At 34.1% G+C, this 22,872-nt stretch overlaps 1 protein-coding gene across 1 annotated transcript; it reads right to left on the reverse strand.

The window, feature by feature from the left end:
• Positions 1 to 507: 507 nt before the first annotated feature.
• On the reverse strand, positions 508 to 17,360 carry LOC132305232 (F-box protein CPR1-like). The gene is made up of 2 exons (XM_059802907.1): positions 16,344 to 17,360; positions 508 to 669 (listed from the first exon to the last, which is right to left on the reverse strand). Exons 1-2 carry the CDS (start codon positions 17,358 to 17,360, stop codon positions 508 to 510), a joined length of 1,179 nt encoding a protein of 392 aa, XP_059658890.1.
• Between the last annotated feature and the right edge of the window lie 5,512 nt (positions 17,361 to 22,872).

Here is a 22,872-nt window from a genome sequence, read left to right on the forward strand (position 1 = left end):
ATACTAGATCATTAATTACAACTTGATAGGGAGTCACCATCTGATGAGGAGGCAAGCTCCACTGAGTATTGGTTATCTTCATGCACATTCTCTTCTGTGAGTGCTTCAAATTGGTTAGAAGTTGCAACTGTGGAGTTGGGGATTGGCTTCTTTCCTGTATTTTTAAGGTTAGAGGGAGTAAGATCAATTACAAAGTTAATCGCTTTTGTGTTTATTGCTGTTGCACCTGAATGTAAACTACTTGTGTGAGGTTTAGTAATGGGAAGGGTGATTAAAGGTAATTGGATTGTCTTGTCAGATGGGATAATTGTGTTTATCTCAGCTGGGACACTATGGTCAATTGAGCTAGAAGTGGGGATGACCTTGTTCATCGATCTTAGCTGGGACATAATGGTCAATTGAGCTAGAAGTGGATGCCGCTCCAACATTCTTCTAAGGGCTAGATGGTGAGAATGGGTTGGAGATGGGCTTGCAAACAGACCTTCCATTACTCTTGGTTACAATATGTCAGTCATTTGATTCAGTGTGTACATTCTTTGGGCTACCCTTATCTACCTGTTTTGCACTATAATCATCATTATTGTGACCAAAAGATGAGCATGGGCTACACTTTTGGGGAATCCATTGATAATGGACTCTAATGGTTTCCATCTTGTTCCCCAGTCTCACCTGGAAAGAGGTTGAAAGTGGGGAAACAAGGGTAATTTCAACACATATCTTTGCAAAATCAAGCCTACTCCTGTCTCTGGTGATCTCGTCTGTATATAGGGGTTTTCCAATTACACTACCCACATAGCTTAGACCTTTTGGGGAGCAGTATTCAAAGGGCACATTGAAGAGCATGACCCAAATTGATAGTGAGCTTGGTGAGGTGTGAGGGTTAGCTGAGTCACCTGAATCCTGCTCCCACAATTTAAGACTAATTGGTTTCCCTGCCAGGTACCATTGACCCCCCGCTACTATTCTCTTACAACTCTCAATGCTATCAAATTGAAAGAAAAAAGTACCTTTTGAGTTGGCCACCACTTTCTTGAGTGCTCTGTTACCCCAGAGCTTGAGACCACCTTAAATGGTAACCTTCTCTGAAATGATCCTATTATACAGCACTACCAGTACTCAATTCCTTCCAACATGGTATCTTCTGGTGGTTCAACTAGCACTGAGTCCTCATTGTAAATGGCTTCGTGGTAGTGGAGGTTCTAATCCATGGATGGAGATTGCGCAACTACAACCCAGCTTGGTTGATTCTTTTAATTGTTTTTACTTATGGTGGTTGTGTTGTTTGTGTGGCGGTTAATATGGTTTGCATGATCTTGGGATTGTGGTGGGATCCGTTGGGAGGGCGAGCTAGGGTTATGAGAGAGATTTGGGTGTGGATCTTCCGAGGGTGGTGAAATATGTGACTGGCCAACTTGGTAATTTGATCCATGCTAGTTGGATCGTGACTGAAGTAGTTAGGTTTCAAAGTGCAAGATTCAGTTGGGTTTTGACTTGACTGAAATTGTGGGCTTTGACTTGACTGGCCATGCTGGGATGGTGCATGAAAAAGAGTTGAGATCTTGTCTGCATCTGTTTCCCTCCTTCTCAAATTTGAATTTGACGGGGGTCAATCTTTGTTGATGGAAGGGTGAGGTTAGCGTTATCTGCCACGTGGTCGCCTGAACAATGCTGGATGTCTCCGCCACCGAAGCTGAGGGAGTTGATGTGAGTTTTTGAATCTGAACCAGTGCAGCCCCTAATTCTTCTTCTTTGGCTTTAATTTATAATCTCAGTGACACCACCTCGTTGATAAGGTCGAATTTGGAGGCCTCCATAACAGCTGCGTCAATGCCCTCTGGGAGAAAGACGACATTGTTGACCTCAAGCCTCGATGGGTTCAAGACTCTGTCATATATTTTGTAAAGCGAGCCTGGCCTTCTCTTTAGTAGCCCCTCTGACTGAAGGTGGACGTGGAAGAAGCTGATTCGAATCATTGCTAGCATTTCTCTTGGTTGGTAGAGGTGGTTTGGGTGGTGGTAGTGGTGGCTTGGGTGGTTGTAGTGTTGCTAGTGGTGGCCGGTTTAGATGGAGTGTGGACTGATTTGGGGGGAGATGCATGGAGGGGCGATTTATACTTTCTTTATTTTCTCTTCCTTCCTATTCTCTCGCAGCACACCAGCGGCAGAAGGGTCTATGCATAAAAGGGTTTTTAGGCTATATTGGTTCTGTGTTTTCTATACAAAGACCTACCCGGAAAAAAATCTTTAAAAAAAATTTGGTAATATTTTTTTTTTTGTTTATCAGAATGTTTATTTTTTATTTTTTTGGTTCTTCCAAGCTTTTAATTCTCATATTTTTCAGTATATATATATATATATATATATATATTTATGATAAGTATTTTATAAAAGAAATTAGTAATATTGGCTTAGAAAACTTAAATAAGGTAGTTCTGTTGTATTAGGAAAAGGAAAAAAAAGTAGGTTTACAATGCGAGGTTCATGCCTATCAAGATTCTAAATATTAGCTTTGATTAAAGTGTACTACCAGGCAGATGGTACAAGAAACTTTTTTTACATGGTCTCGGATGGTTAAATTGTCACACACAAGCAATTGTGCCAATTTTATTCAAATTTTTACTTGTACTGTCAATATGACTATCTAATAATTTTTTGTTACTCCCTCACCATTGGTCGGAGTACCCAATATTTTCCTAAGGAAAAGGAATTCAAACTATGGAAATTTGCTTCAATTTTCTCCCAACTCTTAATATTATATCATATATAAAACTTTCCCAATATCAGGAAAACATATTCCTTCTCAGAGGCGAGAGGCAATTACATTCCAACTTATATTTTAATTTACTGTTCAAAAAAAAATAAATAAATAAAACATTCCAACTCAACTTCCAATGAAATGTCCGGGTAAAGCTATGGGATTTTGATTTTTTCAAACACTTCTCATAAATATATTGGTTCCATAAGAATTTATTTTTTTTAAGTTATAATTTGGCTAAAACATACCCTTAAAAACCTCCTATAATTGGTGAACATGGGCTGCTTAAAATACTGTGAGTTGTGTTTTCCAATTAGTTGTCCCAATAAAGGATGACAACCATTTCTTGGCTTGGCTTGTAGGGTAAATCAAATCATCTGATTTAAGCATCATATTTCAAAGCACAGCTTCATTTCTTGGCTGGCTTGTAGGCAGGGGTGGAGGCAGAAATTAATCCGTGGCCACAGTGTAAAAAAAAAAAAATCAATAAACATGACAATAAATATAGAATTTTCAAATCAAAAGGTTAATAAAAAAAATTACTCAAAATAATATATCAATCAATGAGTCATTTAAGAAAGATAAATAATTTACAAAAATTTTAAAAGGGAAAAAAATTGGACTTTGATTCAAAAAGAAAATTTTGACTTTTTTTTTATTATTTAAACAAAAGAAATTAAAAGACTTTAAAGAATAACAGAGATAAAAAAATTCAAAATTTAAAAAATAATTTTAGAAAATAAAATTTTTAAGGAGGACATTATATGAATTTTTTCACAACATATAAAAATATATAAATTTAATATATGTATTATAGTAAGCTAGCAAGGCCATGGGGCATGTGTCCGGGGAACACACTGGCTCCGCCCCTACTTGTATATCTATGATACAAGCACTACACTAATGCTTCTTACTCTCTCAGATAATGAATTTTCAAGTGTAGGTACAGTGACATCATTCGGGAATTTATTCAGCATGTAGCAGGCTTTTATATTCAACCAAACAATTGGGTTGATCTCATTGCTTGGTGTTCACAAAATTGGATGGCAAATCACTTTACCACTCATAAACTTCTACTCTCGGCAGCCATCTACTTTATCAGAAATGAAAGGAATGCAAGAGCATTTAGGGACAGGTCTACGCAACCTCAGCAGATAATTTGTAGAATCAAGAGTTGTTTAAGCGCAAGATTTTCTTCATTTATTTTATCTGCTACATACAGCTGTTTCTGTAGGGATACGTATTTGCAGGTGGACATGTTTGGTGCTTCACTGATTAAGCTGCATTGCATCATCACCTACTTCTCAGATTGGGTTGTACATTCTTGTATTCTCTTCTTTTTGTTTTATCAAAGCTTGCCCTTTTAACTAAAAAAAAAAGAAGAGAGCCATCCACTACTTCGATTTAAAAAGATGTTTGCCATTAGAACACATGTAAATTTAAAGCGATCTTCATAGCCATCAAAGAGTATACAAGAACCCATTCTGTACATATATCAAACCCATACATATGCCTTGTTAACCATTCAAAACATTCATAGGGAGATTCCCCTTTCTAACCAACCCCCCGTTTTGCTATGAATCTTTGAGAATGATTTATGTCTGATCAGATCGACAATTTCAACTTGAATATAAACAGCATCTCTATACTCATCTCGAAAGATCGAAGACACAAATTTCATGAGAAATCACCCACCATTGATGGGGTTAAAAGAGTTACTCATAGCACAAAAGCATATATGTTTAGGAATAGCATTAGAAAGTCAGACTAAATCATACCATACTATTGGGGATAATTAACTCCCTCCAACCCACTCAACGGTCGGCTGTTATTGAGAGTTAAATCTCTCCTTCATCAAACACAGCGGAAGCATTATCACATCACATCAACACAAGCATATATGGAGATAACAATCATACACATCAACGCACAACACAATATTTTACATGGTTCACCCAACTCTAAGGTTATTTTTATGGGAGAGAGAGATTTCACTATTATGAATCAAGGACGAGAATATACAACCACATATCAAAACCCCACTCACTCACTTATCATCTCTTTTGAGGCTACATGTATACACTCGGGAATTACATATACTCTCCCCTCTCCTCATAGCACTCACCCTTAAACCCCTTACATCTTTTCTGTCTTCTCTCTCTCTCTAAACCCCTCATACCCATCTCTATTTATAGAGTCTTCAAAACTCAATTCCTTGTTGGATAAGTATTCCTCAAATCCAATTCCTTGTTGGACAAGAATCAACTTATCTATAAGAAGTTACCATATCCATCTTCAACTCTAAAATGGTAGGTATAACTTATTTCCCAAATCTTTAGCCTTTTTCCCCAAGTCTTCTGGATTCCAAAACCAATCAGGAAACTATTTCTCGCAGCTTCCAAAACGAAAAAAGAAACTAATTTTTTACACACAAATTTTGAGCCACAAACCCAACACATACCACATACACTACTTGCTTTATAGGTCTTCTTTATAACAAATAAGCATAAACAAGAAAAACTTGGAAGTAAAATTTTCTTTTAGGTTATGCTAAATGATACATTTTTGTAATCCTGAGTATAGCAAATCAACAAAAATAATCTGTGTGTCTCACCAAGTTGAGAAGTGGCATGGCTATCTAGCAATAAGGCACAAATTCTCCCCGGATGAACCTTACTTCCAATCTCCCCAAAGAAAATGTGAACCTAATTAATGGATATAATCAAGCTAATTACAATTTATATTTTAGACTCCTTCAACTAGTAGATTTTTGCTGAGAGAATTCTCTGCAACACAGAATGAAAACATTACTATTGAATACTTTATCCTCCGACAAACAAACATACAGACAAACACGTACATTCTGGAAAGTAGTCAAATCTAAAACATGTTTCTTATGCATCATCGCTACACAAGAAAATAAACAATTTCCTTTTTTCCTCGCTAGATGAGAATAATCGTACTTGGGAAGAATCAATGTCAAAATATCAAGTTCTTCAAAGAAAAAAAAAAAAAACTTTAAACCATTATTTAGACAATAGAATAAAGACAAACTCCTACTATGCCTCACCAATCACAATGTCATTACTGTAAAACATAAAAATAAATACCCTATGAAACATAAAGCTAACCCAAAATTTATTGTTTCTCTGCTAATTCCTGAGATCTCTATCAGCAATCCTAGGTATATAGACCTTGGTGTGTGCTTGCCAATTCCCATGTGTCTAGATTTCTTTTCTCCGTTATGGCTCTTAGTTTTTTACACACTGCCATTGTTCCATTTTGGTTGCCATTAGCAATGGTAAAATCAAGGGCTAATAAGCATGACGATGTGACACAATTGAAGAAAAAATACAGAAAGCAGGTTTGACATATATATATATATATATTCTTCTTGTCATTATTGTGGTGGTATATACGGAAGACAAACCCAGGTTGAGTCCAACGAAGACAAATGCAGACCAGTTGCAAGTTTGACATATACTTTATATTCTTTTCATCTGTTCTTTTGTCATTATTGGAGAGTTCAAGGGCAGTGACAAACGAAGACTGGAGATAGTGAATGAGGGTCTGAGAGACAGTTTAGAGAGAGAAATGGGTTTGTAGAGAGAGATTTTAGAGAGAAATGAGTTTGCACAAAGAGTTTTGAGAGAGAGAGAAAGGAGAGAGGCAAAAAGCAGTTGGAAACCAAATATATATATATATATATATCTATATATATATATATATATATTGAGGGGTGTGTTTGGTTAAATAGATAGGAGTAACAATGTTAGAGAAATATCATTCGGTTAACCTTAATAACAAAGGGGTAAATTAGTCATTTCAGTAACCTGATATTTTGGAGTAAATAAGATTAAAAAAGAATTTAACCCTATATATATATATATATATAGACACACACATGAGAGGTATAATGGTCATTTATGTAACCTGATATTTTGGAAGAAATATGATTAAAAAATTAGGGGCAAATTTATCTTTTTTAATGTTTTTAACGGAGCCTTTAACGGAAAAATATAAATGAACCTAAGTGATAGTTATTTTTGAAAGATATTTGAGGGTGATATTTGGCTAAACTTGAGGGGTGTTAGTGAAATTGACCCTAACTAAATGAATAAATGTGTAGTTTTAATAGTACATATAAATATAAGTGTAAAATGATCATATATAGGTAACCCAATGTGATATAACCATGAAAAAATTCATACCAAATAATATTTTTATAAAAATCATCAAAAAACTAGTAGATCTCCAAACAATACAAAATCAAAGAATCAAACAAAATTTTCACTAGTTGAAGTAAATTTATCTAGATAGGAAACACAAACCCTCACTCATACAATAGGTTTTTCTTTTCGAAACCCCAATTTTAGAATGCTCTACAAATGTTAAAGAAAGAAATAGAAAAATGTCCACTCTCTTCCCATAATTTGCAAAATATAAATGGGATACCGTTGGAATTTTATTATTTTTTTCACTCACATAAATTAAGGATAGGAAAGGAATTATAAAAGTATTATTAAAGGGAAATTGATTTCCTTTGTTTTCTGGGAAGAAGGAAACTAGTCCCATCCAGCTTCCTATAAATAAAGGCTCTTCCAGAAGGCCAAAGCTCTTTGTCTCTTTTTTTTTTTTTTTTGGGTTAAATGGTAAGCTTGTATAAAAGAGAGAAAGAATGTACATGGAGCCCCAAGATGAGGAAATACTGAGGTGAACAATCAACCAGAGGCAGCCTAAAGCAACCTCAAACCAAAACAAACCAATGCAACCTAATGCAGCCTACTTAACAACAATTGCAACCTAGTACAACCAATGAACAATAAACCAGAACATTAGCTACAATACTGAATATGCAAAACAATCCAATTTTGCCACTGATATCCTCCAAATAGAACCTTATGAGACTAGTCAAAAGTGCACACAGGATGTTAAACAGGCCTGCACAAACAAATTATGAAGATCTTGCTCAGATCTGATTAGCCTAAGATCAACACTCCTCCTTAACTTGATTGTTGCAAGCTTGGCTCTGGTATAAGTCTTGATTTGGGAAATAATGTGATAAGGAGGTGTAGAAACATTCTTGAAAGCCCTTCCATTTCTCTCTTGCCAGAGGAAATAAATTGTTACAGGCAGTAGTAATTTGTGTGTCATGAAATCATAAGAAGTCCAATGAGTTGAACACTACTGTATCAAATCCATCCAATAGTTGGGGAGTATGTAAAACCCTGTAATCTCCTAAATAAACCTCCAAATCAGTGAACTGTAGCTACACTTGAAGAACAGGTGGTCTATAGAGTCATTCTCAGTAAGACATAGGTAACATCTACTGACATAGTGCTTATAGAGCATTGGCTTGGAGTTTAAAGTGTAGAGCCTACCTCTTACTACTAACCAAGCAATACTGATGTACTTAGGTAGATGATGCTTGAACCAAGTTAGTTTATGCCAGACAAAGGTTGGGGATGGTAGGATAAAGTAAGTAGTGGTATAGGAGAATGAATAGGTACCAGAAGGACTAGGCAACCACACAATGCTATCTTGCTATTCAGAGGAAGGAGGGAAGGAATACAGCTGGGAGAAAAAGTTTAGAGATTGAAAGAACTATGGGAAACTTAGTAATAAAGGAATCATCTAATAATTGCTGGAAATTAGGCTATCAACTGTGGCTAAAGTGTCCAGTTGAAGAATTTCTAATTCATTCAGCCCTAGTTGTTTTACAATTGGGCCATTAGGAAGCCAATAATCAATCCACAACTTTGTGTCCTTCCCACACCCCACCTTATACTTAATGATACCTCTTGCCATTTCCTATAGCCTTAATAAATTCCTTAAAAAACTAGAACTAAGTGCAGAGGGCCTGGTAGTCCAGAAACATCTGTCCTTAATAAGGTAACAGCAAGCCCAGGCCACCAAAAGACTCTCCTTCCTTAAACACAACTTTCAAATATGCTTTAGGTTTGCAATTCTATTTGACAACTTAAGATCAGGAAACCCCAAGCCACTATACATCTTTGGTCTACAAATAGCAATCCAAGCAATAAAAAATTCTTAAAATCTTGTTGATTTCATCAAAAACCTTCTTAGGTACATAGAACAAATGCTTGGGACCAATAAGACTGAATGTAACACATCACTGATTTCATAAGAACTGCTCTCTCAACATAGGATAAGAATCTGGAGGTCCAATTCCCAACTCTTCTAAAGCTCTTTGTCTTGAGCAATCCAACTACTCTAAATTTTGGCTTTCAGGGTTTAGAGAGCTAAAAACTATTTTTAGAAACAATCCTAACAGGTCTTAATCATTTAAGCTGAATGAGGTAATCAAACAAAACATAACATTCGTGTGAAAGTCAATTACCCTTTTAAATAAAGAAATCCTATCAACACCTCCAACCAATCTCAACTATTTTGAAAAGGTCGAAATAAAAGTTTCCTTTGGGCTATGCTAAATAACACAATTTTTGTACCAAATCAACAAAAATAGTCTTACCAACTCAGTTTTGTTTTGGGGTTGGGTTGGCTCTCTAGCGATAAAGCGCAAATTCTCCCCCGATCAAACTTGCAATCCAATCTCCCAAAAGATGGATCAAGCTAATTGAAGGATATAGATCAAGCTGACTGCAATTTATATTTTTTACTCCTTCAAGTTTTGCAATATTACATCTCTTAATAGACTTTTATATTATTACTACGTCGAACAATTTCTGTTTGATTCCCTTCCTATGATATTGTTGGAAATTAAACTTGATTATGTGCTTTTTAGGGTTTTTGTAAAGGTTATAAGTCCTTTAATATGGTGTGTTAATTCTGTATTAGTGGGAGTTTGTATTTGTGTTAGTGTTAGAAATGAGAGTTAAGTCTACTTAATACTATATTAGTGGGATTAGTGGGAGCAATTGGGCATTAAAATGTAATTAGTTACATATGTCTTAGAGTCTATATAAACTGATGTACTATACCTATTTTATATGTAGGTAGAGAATAAGATGAAATAGTATAAGTAGAATATAATATATTTCTAAATGTTCCTTTCCTCAATTCCTCTACTATATTATTGCGTTGTGTGTGTCTCTAGCTAGCCCGTCCACTATTTTCAACAAAGTGGTATCAGAGCTAGATTTCATATAAGAGCCAAATTTCATATTCAGAACCTAGACGATCTTGAAGGTCTGACGAAGTTGATCCTAGAAGGTTCAACGTTTTGAGAAAAACATGTTTCTCCTTGATGATATTGAAGGTGATAAAATATATTTTCTTAGTAAGAAAATGATGTTGACATCATACCTCAAAGCATGTGATTTGTGAGATGCAGTTGGAGAAGAGCCAAAGAATGGCATGTCCAACAAGTTTCTTGAAAGGAAAGAAGAAAATGCATTGGTAGTGTTGTAAAAGGCAATACATCAAGAAATTTGGGAATATTTTGGATAGCTCAAAACTCAAAGTTGTGTTTGGAAGATGTTCAAGGCCATCATTTCCAATTATAGAGTTGAATCACTACTAATGGAGTATTGGGTACAATGCTTTGAGGATGATGAGTTTACGAAGGCTGATTATGAAAGTATAGAGGACAAATTTGTGGAGAATGAAAAGGCAAACAATACAAATGAAGTTAAATATTTTGAAGATTCAAAAATAGAAGGAGAACTTGAAATGGTGAATGAGGAAGTGGTGAGCAAAGGTGTTGAAGAAGAAATTAAAAAAGTGGAGAAAAATGAAGTGGAAAGAGAAATTAAAGAAGAAAAAAGTACTAAAGAAGAGGAAAAAGTTTTTGAAATTAGTGCATTAACATCTTCAGGTATGGTTACAAATTCCACCTTGAAAGAAGTTAGATTGGACTTATTTGATAAAATTATGATTTATTCATAGTCATCTCAATTGAAAAATGAAATCAAATATTATGATAATTGTGTTCATGTTGTGGAAAATGATGAATTTTTTTTTTTTTTGAAGAAAGTTACTCCAAAGAAGTATTGTAACGACCCCGTCATTTTTCTTTCTTTCATTTTTTCAGAAATTTTCTTTTTTCATCTTTTCTTTATTTCGTCCTCTTCTCGTTTTTCACTTTTACTTGCATAACCTCATTTTTGTGCTCGGATTTGATTCCGGTTTTGCATACGTCCATGATATTTAAATTCCATGACATCTACATTTTTACTTTTATAGAAATGCATATTAAATGCTTACTTTCTTTGTAAAAGCCATGAAAATAAGACTTTTTGTAATTATCCATAACTTGAGGGGTTTTTGGGTAATTAAGTAAAGTAATTATTTTTCGTCTTAGGGACCATTTTGTAAATTAATTTGGAAGATATTTTCAAAAAGGACCTTTTTGCAATTTCTGAAAAATGTGACAAGTGTCACATTCCTATGGTGCCACTTGTTGATTTTGTGGTGAAACCACTTGGAGGCTTAATCTCATGACACATGGAGGGTGGAGATTCACCCACTTGTTATCCTAGGATTGGTGCACTTGTTGGCATGGATGGTTGATAAGTGTAGGGTTAATATTTTATCTTGGAAGCTTACTTGGATTCATGACAAGTGTAGGACTCACCTTTAGTCTTGTATTAGTATGTGTATGAGAGGTAGTGCAAGAGTACCTAGTGAGTGGAGAAGCCCACCAATTTAGTTTAGGGTTTACACTTTTTAATTCATTCATCATTTTCCTCTCAAGAACCCTAAGGAAGCCACCATTGGAGAAAAGCTTAACTAGTAGCTTTGACTTCATTTTTGGTGCCATTTCACTCAACTTAGAACTTTGAACTTGGAATACTTTAGGTTCCTCCCACTCCCCTCTACAAAACCCTTGTTTGGTTTTTCATTTTTAAGCTCTGTTGCCTTAGATTCAAGAGGAACAATCCTCTTGTGAGGTAGGGGGTGTTATCATTTATCTTCCAAGTGATTTTTTTGTTCCTATAGTGATATCTAAGTTATATGTTTGTCTTGTATTAAAATGAGAAATAAATGATTAATTGTAACTTGTATGTAATTCACTTTAAACTTGATAAATAACATGACTATGGCTTGATTCATAACTTATGTTAATTTGAGGTCATTTAGAGTTGTTTTAAAATCTAGAGGGATTAATGAATTAATTTAATTAATTTTTATTTATATGCTCCCATGACTTAAATCAAGTTTTGAAGTGATTTATATAATAACATGACATGTACTACAACATATATTAAATTGAGCATGTTTGGATGAGAAGTGAAATCTAGGGTATTTAGTTGTTTTATTTAATTGTTTAAATTATGATTTTAAACTTATATCATACTTGTGAGGCTATGTTCTTGTTGTTGAATGATATTGTTGTAATTAGTGGCAAATTGCATAATGATTATTGAATATTCTTCATGCCATTTTAGTTGAGAACTTAGGGCATGTATTGTGTTCCAAAATTGATTTGTGCATGTTGATGGCTTTACATTGTATTTATATATGTTATGTTGATACATATATGTAATGTGCACAAAAATGATGATTTTAGAAACTTGGGGATGTCGTTGTTATGACTATGGCTAGGGCATGGTTCTAGTACGGGGGAAAGTCCCTCTACAAGTCTAGTGCGCACATAGGGAGGTTACCCATGGGCTAGTAACCCTAAAGTAATCACATTGTCGGTTTGATCTGGCGTGACGTCTAAGTATCCACTTTGGTTTGATTTCGCATTTAAATTCCAAGTTGTTAACTTTGTGAAATTACATCTCATTGTGTTATGTTGAAAGTTCTATTGTCATTTGATAGCATGAATTAAATGGTATTGGATTGCAACTTGGTACAAAGATAAACCCATACATTCCCTACGAGTAAACTTGTTTACCCACTTCTAAGTTAATGGGTGTTTTGCAGGTAAAGAAGCCATAATGTGGGATGCACAACAATCTTAGACTTGGTAGACTACTTGGAGTATGTTTTTTGCTATGTTAGAATATGCACATGTTAGCATATCTTATTCCATTTTGCTTACTATGTCAAACACTTGTGTTTATTGTTCAAGTTATGTAATGTGCAATTAAGTGCACCTTTTGATACTTATTTTGAATGTGTAATATGTGGCCAAGAGCCAATTTATATTTAAATTCACCTTTATGTATTATTCATGGAAAATTGCTTTTAAAGGGGACAATAGAGAAACCTAAGGTTTTTAGGTATCATTTTTTTTTTTTGCATTGGGAGGTATTTTTAGGTTATGAGTTTTTATTTGAGATCTATTTACTTTATTCGAGGTGTGGCCAAGGGCCAAACACTTTTCCAAATTTTGCATATGCTCTTAGTCTCCATATTTTATGTTTTTAGACAAATTCTTGTGAAATGGAGGTTTGGAGGGTCATTTTTTGCATTGAGTGTTTACGGAGGGCGTGAACCATTGGCGCATGTCTAAATAGATATAATACGTTTGCGTGCATGCTCACTTACGCACAATTCACACCATTTCATGAAATGCACTTCCTTTGGACACTTTTCAACATTTTAATTACAAATCTAATGCAAGGGCATTTTGGGGATTTTACCTTGATAAATACATTTCGTTCTTAACTTCGTCACATAGAAAATGTGATTTTAGGGGAAGTTTCTTCTTCGTGTTTTTCCCAAAAATGTCATATTGACCTCAAAAACCACGCCCCAACCTTAATTTTCTACTAAAAACACTATTTCTGCATTTTTGAGGTTCCAGACTACCCCACTGCCTCATTTGACGGGCCCCCGTAGTGTTCTGGAGGGTACCCGCGAGAATCTACCGCGTTTGGCAGGCCCCCGCAGCTGGTTGGCGGGCCCCTGCGGACACTGTTCCTGCACTGGACACTTTTCTTCAATGGGCCATATCTCACTCGTTTTAACTCTGAATTGGTCCGTTCTTGAGTCTAAACTGACCATGTCGAAATGAGCTTTCCAATGGTACCAATTAGAGCTTCATATTCCATTTTGAGCTCAAGTTATTCATGTTTTAGTGAAGTAGTGTCAGAATTTGGTTCGAACTGGGATAAGGTTTCCCTTCCTTCGACTTCGGGACTTGATATCTTTGCCATCCGGACTCCGAATTAGGTGATTCTTGAGTCTAAATTCATTAATTTTTCATTATATTTCCAATGGTATGCTTGGTAGAATCCATTTCTCTATGAAATGACCATTTTATCCCTAGGTTTGTTCTTGTTCGTTTTTGAAACGGTGCTTCCGCACTTGTTTCCTATGGGTTCCGTGACCTCATTGAGGGTCACCTTGGTGTCTTATAGACATGTAGTATCCCTAGAAACCATTGTTTTACCTTTTGCATCCGTATTTCGATTCATTATTGGATTTACATTCGGATCACCGCTAATGCACCGGGTTGAATATAACTCGGGTCGTTACAAGTATGAGATTGAAACTCAAGATGATAATAAATTCTCAAATTATTTTTAAAAAAAAGTAGTTTAGAGAATTTTGTAATTGACACAGGTTGGGTGAATATGGATTTATTTTTTGACTCTAAAGAAGAAACACGTGTGAAGTAGAAGAGTCATAAAAAAATTTAAGAAGAAAAAAGATAGATGGTGTATTTGTATAAAGAGGATGATATATGATTGTGTGAAGATATCAAACAAGTATTTGAAGACTTTTCACAAGCCATACATCAATGGAAATGGCCAAGATGATTGTTGCAGTTGAAGGAGGTGGAATTTAAGATCAACCAACGAACTTTTGTTCAAGTTCCCAAGATCAATAAGAAGTTTATTTGAAAGTTACAAAATCAAGTTTAAAGGGGGGTGTTGGAAATAAAACTTGATTATGTGCTTTTTAGGGTTTTTGCGAAGGTTATAAGTCCTTTAAAATGGTGTGTTAATTGTGTGTTAGTGGAAGACATGAGAGTTAAGTCTACTAAATACTATGTTAGTGAGATTAGTGGGAGTAATTGGACATTGAAATGTAATTAGTTACATATGTTTTAGAGCCTTTATAAACTCATGTATTATACCTATTTTATAGGTGGGTAAAGAATAAGATGAAATAGTATGAATAGAATATAATATATTTCTAAGTGTTCCTTTCCTCAATTCCTCTTCCATATTATTGTATTGTGTGTGTGTCTAGCCCGTCCACTATTTCCAGCAAAATGGTATCAGAATAAAAACCAACATATATATGGAACTTACTACCAAGTCTTTTCCTCAGTGTGAAAGAATATAGCTTTCACCATTTGTAACTGCAACTTTGTAGTAAAATTTTGCCAATTAAGAAAATGATATATTTACTGCAATTAAAGAACAAACAAATGCATTTGAAAGTAGTCAAATCTAAAGTTTGTTTTTTATTCATGCTTTGGGAAGTATCAATGCCAAAATATCGACATGTTCAAATACATTTAAACCATTATAAAAGCAAGAGAATAAAGGCGAACGGCTTAGAGTGCTTCATAATATTATTACTGCATAATATAGAGAGAAATGAAACATAAAGCTAACCCAACACTGAACGTTGCTCTGCTAATTCTGAGGTCTCTATCATTCAAGCGAAGCTAGGTATAAATAATCAGTGAGAAAACTATTTTAAGGGCAACTTTAAATGACAGTAAAATAATAATAATAATAATAATAATAAGAATAATAAATATTCAAACTACCAAAATAGATGAGTTTTACCAAAAATTCAATTGAGGTATGTATTTAATTTAAATAAATAAAAAAAATTAGTGGGGGCGGATGACCCTACTATACTCGTGTAACCCGTGCATACTTGCCAGTATCTCGAGTTGTTATCCCTGTTAGGACATGATAGGAAAAATAAAAATAAGCTTCAAAATAAATAAATAAAATAAAATAAAATACTAAAGGAGCTAGGGGGAAGGAAAAAAGAGATCACACAAGGAATTTAAAATAAAATTTAAAAGTGTCTTTATGTGGGAAGAGAATGAGAAGTAATTTGTAGCGTCCATATAGCTATCCAAGCTTGTCACAATTTTACTAATATAACTTGTAAGTTACGGAAATATTAAATGGCAAATAACATTGTCAAATAGAAGGTCAATCACTATCAGCATGGGATATGAACCTTTTTTTTTTTTTTTTTTCCATAATTAATGGGATATGAACTTTGTCAAGATATGTATGCAATTAGTTAGAAATTTATAATATAAATACATACAACCATACGTATATATGCACACATGCATATATAATTCAGTCCTGTTTCTATTTACCATTGCATTTCTTCATTATCTTCACTAATCCCTAAATTTAACTACAATGCTTTAGCTACATAAACATGTAATCGAAAATACAGGCATGACTCAAGGTAATTGAATCTACTATTGAAAAAATTATATATATTTCTTTTGATAACTAATATCAATCACAACAATAAAAAAACATAATTAACTTAGAAATTGAAGCGAGGCTAGAAAAATAGAGATTTTTTTTTTTCTTTTATTTACCTCCTTATAATTCCCTATTCCTCTTTCTTTTTACTGGAGTTGTACAAATGGGCAAAACTAAAGTATCCACATATAAAGTTGGATAACTTAGATTTGATCCCCCCCAAATATACCGGTGCTTGTTTTCTGTCCAAATATACCAGTGCTTGTTTTCTTTATCATTATAGATGAGTACCTTTCCTGTTTCAGTCATCAACACAACTTCACCTTTTTTCGTAGCACACAAAGGTGTCAAGGTAGAAAAAAAGCTCGTTCCTAGCTGATGTGGGATGACAATGAACTTAGTCCAAGAATTGTTGTCACCATATTGCTTCATAGTCCACACCACCACACGTTGCTGACGAATCATATCACAATATAAACTGAGACATCCTCTCATAAGCGTCAAACTAAATTTGTCTCCTTCATTTATACAATTTGGTTGTGGCATCTCCTTGAACTTCTCATCCACCGTATCAAAGAAAACAATCAGATATGTTCGAGTGGGATCATACTTATATAGGTGTGTATTGCCATCCTCACTATCATTATAGAAAAGTAGGTATGGTGGAGGGGGAGGCCTCACGTTGGCAACTTTCCTAGGTTTAAGAGCAACCAAGTGCAACACTCCATTTGCAAGGACCATCTCACCGTGAAAATCCAAATAACGGAATTTCTTAGGCTCTGTCCAAGATTGACCTTTGAAACTAAAAACAATAAAATTATTTTCCGGCTCCTTAGAGAAAAATATGACCTTGTAATCATCCATGGAAGAATCGTAATAAAGTCCATGTGGCATATAGTTGCGAGATATATGAGATGGACATGAGAACCTTTTGTAATCTCTGATGGATGGATTCCAAAGTACACACATATTGTCACTCTTGTGAGCACGCAACAGTACTAAACCATTACAAGAACACAACACTTTAGCCCTCCGATACTTCTGAATAGGAAACTTTAGTTCTTCGTCTAAACCGTCCTCACAACCTATGGAGCGGAAACAGGCGGACATGGTGTCCCGGACAAAGATTCTTTGACGGTCGACCAACTTAATTGATTCAGTGAGATGTGATTTCAAGAATTGGGGTTGGGAGATTACATCACGCCATGATTTACAAACGCATCTCAATTGAAACAGAGATTTGACGGGTAGTTTGGAGAGTATGGTGTATACGACATCACATGGAAGACTTTGTGTGTCGCCTTCCATTGCTGGCTTTCTTTGTTTTCTCTTCGTTTCCTTTCTATTGCAACTTTATCTGGCTCTTCAATGCGGCAGAAGGGTTTATGGAATAGGTTTTCCGAATGTGTGCGTGCGTGCGTGCGTGTGTGTGTATATATGTATGTTGGACACTTTGTGATTGCATTGGGCTAACTCATGGGCTTATATTCTTATTTATAAAAATTGAAATTTACCTTTCAAAAAAAAAAAAAAAAATTCAAAAAAAACATGGACTTTAATAATATTAATTGTTTCTAAGGTCCGAAATGTCCTCACACTTCTTAAAATTATCTAATTTCAAATATTAAAATAAATAAGTAAAATTAGTTTAACTAGCAAATAAAAATTTTCCATCTTTTTTCTTTGTCGTCCATGGCCATTGGATTGCCCTTTGGAATTGATGTCATCTCATCTGAGAGGTAAGAATTGAAGAGGGAAGCTCTACAAGCTTACTATGGCAGTAATAGTATATCACAGAGAAAAATTTTCAATTGTTACCTAAAAGAAGCTATTATTATTGTTAATATATCAGAAGATGTCAAAACTAAAATGGGATTTATTAAGGATTTCATATCCTAGCAGTAGGGTATTGAAGTATTGAAATATCTACCTGCCTTTCTTTTATGTTGTCTAGAGGTCTCTAGTTGTTGTTCCTTCTTTAATCAATTATAAAAAATCGCAATAAATTTTGCGATGCCAAATTGATAACCCTCTACAAGAACTCTAAATTCATAAGATATAACATACTTCTAAAGCTTACAGAGTCCTAGATCTGAAACTCCTAAACAAAAATATAACATATTTATATTTATGTGTGTGTGAAGAGAGAAAGGGAGGGGGACCTAGAAGACCTGCGAGGTGGGTGATGCTTTGGACTTTGGTGGCTAATTGACGACGAATTTTTAATTTTTTATTTTATTATATTGAAATTATATAATTTTAAGGAGCATATTTTGGGATTTTGAAATAAGAGTGTGAGGATATTTTGGACCTGAGCAGTAAATATTGATGTATTTGTAATTATTTTGCTTAAATATTCAATCAAAATAGAAAATTAACTTTTAAAACTGATCTATTTATTATTTATGGCTCCTAACTTTATTTATGTGTAGTTTTCCCTTTCTAATATTGTAAACTTTTTCTTTTACCTTATTTATTTTCTTTACTATATTTTTTTTCACAAAATCCCTAATATTTTAATTTTATTGTCAAAAGAGTTAAAAGACTTTATTTATCAACAAGTATAAAGTAAACATAAGTATTCAAATAAATTCTAAATAATTTCTTAAAATCACATTAGGGAAAAAAATCAAACTAAACTCAAAGCATAAAATAGATAAGATTTTTTTTGTATTATTTTAAATATTACCATTCCCATCACCATCCAAATTAATTTTTAAAAATCACATCAGACAAAAATAAAAAATAAATATAAATATAAAAAAAATCCAAACGGTAAACTTAATGCATAAAATAAAAAATAAAAAATAAAATAAACAAATTACCATTCCCATCACTATTATTACCATCAAAGAAGTTTAATGATTTAAGAAGTTTTAATAGTTATTCAATATATATATATATATTTTTTTTATGGTACCAAGATTAATTACATTGATCGTTAACTCTGTTAAGATCAATATCAAACCCTAATGAGAGAAGGATAGAAATTAAACAAAATGTTTAGAAAGGCAGAAGCAAAACAAAAACAGGGATTAACAAAAATACACCAAAAACATTGATTGGGAAAGAGGCAGGATACGGCGGAGACAGAAAGATCTTACTATAACTGAAAAGGGTAGTTGTGGTATTTGAAAACAATAATTATTAATTTTAAAAATATGGAATAGAGGTATCATAATATCATATCTTTTAAGATTGGAGTGCTCTAAAAATTTCTATTTCCATTCATGGTAGGAAAGAACAAATTTTTTTTTTTTTTTTTCAAGGCAAAAAGTGTTAAAAGTTAGCTTAGTAGATGGATAGAATCGATCCAAAATTTACGGGAGGTACTAATCCAGTGACCTATCGAGTCATTTAGAAAAAGAAAACACAGGCCTATTGGCAACTTAGACTACTCTAAAGTTGTGTTTTGAACATTGTCTTAAGAGAGGATCATAAATTTGCTGCTCCTAGCAGTCCTTTATACCTTCTCTAGCTAGTTGTATTACATTGGGCAGCTGTAAATTTTTAAAAGCAATTGTATAATATATCCTCTACAATTTTAATATGTGGAGAGGAAGTTTGGATTATAAAAATCTCTTGAAAGAAGTTTAATACAACAAGTAGATTTAGTTGATCATAAAGTTTCTCAATTAGTTTATTTGAATGGTGGATATCAACTTTGATTCATTAATTAAATTTTTTTTTTTTTTAAATTATTAAAAAAAAAAACACCTAATCCATGTATACTCGTTGAGGTTAACCTCCACATGGTTTACATTTGTCTTGTAGTCGTTACTATTTTCAAGGCTGCAATAGTGCAATCCTTCTAATTTAGTGGGATTGCAATGAGTCATTCAACCGCAGCACTTTAAAATAAGTGCAGCTATGTGTTGTGCGGAAGCGTGGCCTAACAAATAACTAATGGTGGTTGTTGATGAGCACTGAAAAGTACACATTTAAACCCCTTAAGCTTGAGTATTCTAGGACCTTTATCTATCTTATTTTTTCGCTTTAGACTAATTTTGTGTTATTTCCCTTTTTAGGTCAATAAAGCTAAAACGAGCTAAAAATGGTTTCTTAAGGCCTTTTTGGAGTCAAACTAAGTCTTGGTGATGATTTAGAGCAAAAGGAAGCTGATTTGGAGCAAAAAGAGGCTGATGCTGAAAAGCTGCCAAGTGAGATCGATCGAACTTTTCTGAGATCGATCAAAGTTGGATCGATCCAACTTTTCAGTTGGATCGATCGAAGAAAAAAGTCTGATCGATCAAACATGTGCTGGCAGCAAGCTGTCTTATTCCCGTGCACGCCCGAACTCCCACCTACCATATAGTACGGGATTAGATATTTTTAGGGCTATATTTCTGACTAAATGGCTAAGAAAAGGACCTTCTATATAAAGGGAAGTGACCCATTTTGTAAAAAAGCTTTTATCATTTTATTTTTTACATTGTAATTTATATTTCTCTCTCTAGTAAAGTTAGAGATTAAGGTTAGAAGAAAAGAGGGAAGTGGACGCACATCTCAAGACCAATCTTTAGATCCACTCTCTCTCTATCTCTAGAGCTTCAAAGAAGAAGAAGAAGAAGAGGAAGAAGAAGATGGAGCCATGTTTGGAGCTTACCTTTGAGGATTTCATGACCACATCCACCTCCTCCATGATTGGCTAGATCTACACTTAAGCTTATATGAGCCCTAAGTCTTGTGTAATCAAAACCCTTGTATTTCTATTTTTGGGGATCTATATTTATTGTTGTGATTAGTGTTCTAGCCTTGTGAATTTCATGAATCTTGGTATATCTCTATGATTTCTATGGTTTAATTCTTCCTATTAATTCTCTAGTTTATTTACATGTCTATGTGTGATTAAATTGTGAATTATGTCTCACATGATTTATATGGTTTAATTCTTCCTATTGATTCTCTTTGTAATTACATGTTGTCTTATGTGTGATTATTTGGGAATTGGTCTCTACACTAGTTTTTCTATATTAATTGCATGTCTATGTGTGGTTGATTAAGAATCTAATGATGGCTAGACATGAGTTTTCATTGAATGGGTTTGTCAATTAATTTGATGGATTATACTTATGCTTGATGGGTTGTTTTACAATTCAATTCATGCTTTTAGGTAAGTAGACAATCTTTACTTGCTTTGATATTCCATGGCTTATGATTACAAATTCCATAATTCTCTAGGTTGATGTGTGCTACAATTGTGAATAGTTTGATGGGTCATGCTTAGATTTAATGGGTTTTTCTATACTTAGTTTATTTGTTGGTTAGGTAGACAATTCACGCATGAATTTGATGATCGATGCTTAATATTGCAATTGGTAGTTGCATTTTGTTTACAACAATGTATTCCCCACTAATGGAAAGCAAGTGGTTAATTACATAAGCTTAGTGGGGATTCCAACACCCTAAGTCCTCTCTTCATATCTCTTAAATCCCTATCTCAACTTAGTTTACTTTAATTGCATTTTAATTAATTAAATTTTAGTTTAATTCAAACAATCAATCTCTCTTTGTAATCTTTTGATACGCTAGAGTTGAAGTTAAATTCTAACACGTACAATCTCTTGGGACAATGCCTTCTCACTCATACTACATAGTATAGGTGTTAAGCGGTTATAAATTTAAAGTATGATGCCCACTTGACACTAATTTCCAAACTCAAAGTATTGTGCATTATTTTGTGCACATACTCGGGTCGCATCATAATTTTGGCGCCATTGCTGGGGATTAACGGTTTTGTTGGAATTATACTAGACAATAGTGTTCATTTGATTGCTTCTATTTTTATTTTATTTTCCATTGTATATTCTTTTATCATGTTCTTATTATCATTTTTCAATTAGGTACTTGACTACAAGGAAGGCAAACATTGGATCTTAAAGCATTCATTGGAGTTTAAAGCTAGTATTGGAATTTGAAGTTGCTTAAGGACCGTTGTGAGCAATTCTTGAAACTCTTGTAATTTAATTGTGCACTTCTTTGCATGCTTGTGATAGCCCTTGTTGAGGCTAATTTCATTACTTTATTTTAAGTCCAAGCATCGGCTCATGTGGAGGCGAAATTTTTTTCTTGCATTTGGATTTTAATTGTGAATGGAGGAATTATTTGATCCAAGTTTGGGGGGGAATTACTTCCCTTCACCTGATGCTCCTCCATCATATTTTAATCCTTATGAGATTAGGTCCAATTCATTTCATGCGTCATCTTATTATGGACTTGATCACTCCTTTAATCCTTCTTATGACTATTACCCTCCCCCACAACTTTATGAAGAACCAAATCCACCACCTTCTAGATACTCACCCGAATTTGAAGAGAAAGTGTTAACTTTACTTGATGTGCATATTTCACAAACTCCACTTATTAAGTCTCATTCTCAAATGTTAGCCAAGCTTAAAGCTCAAGTTGAGCAAATTGCAAGTACTCTTTCTCGTCAAGAGGAGGAGGAAGAGGCAAATGAAAAAATGGCAAGAACTTCAATGTATATAGATGAGGATGATGAGGGTGAAGAGGAAGAAGTAGCAAGTGAGCTAATGCCTAGCACTCTATCTTGTATAAAGGAGAAAGTGGTAAGTGAGTTAGTGGCTAATCCAATAGAGCATAATATGATTAATGAGGACTTTCCTTGTTTTGATTATGATTTTATCTCCACCATTGCTACTTTAGAAAGTGAGGAAACGGTGACCACACTTGAGGTAGGAGAAGAGGAGGAGGAACTTGTTGAAGAAAGCCTTCCTTCTATTATCTCCAATGACGCTCTTAAGATTGTTTTTTCAAAATGTATAAAAATTGTGGTTTTGACCTTGAAAGCTCCAAAAAT

The sequence above is a fragment of the Cornus florida genome, unplaced genomic scaffold, assembly GCF_030987335.1.
Source record: "Cornus florida cultivar Cherokee Brave unplaced genomic scaffold, ASM3098733v1 CherokeeBrave_3.0.0_Hap2_Chr04, whole genome shotgun sequence".
Taxonomy (NCBI): domain Eukaryota; kingdom Viridiplantae; phylum Streptophyta; class Magnoliopsida; order Cornales; family Cornaceae; genus Cornus; species Cornus florida.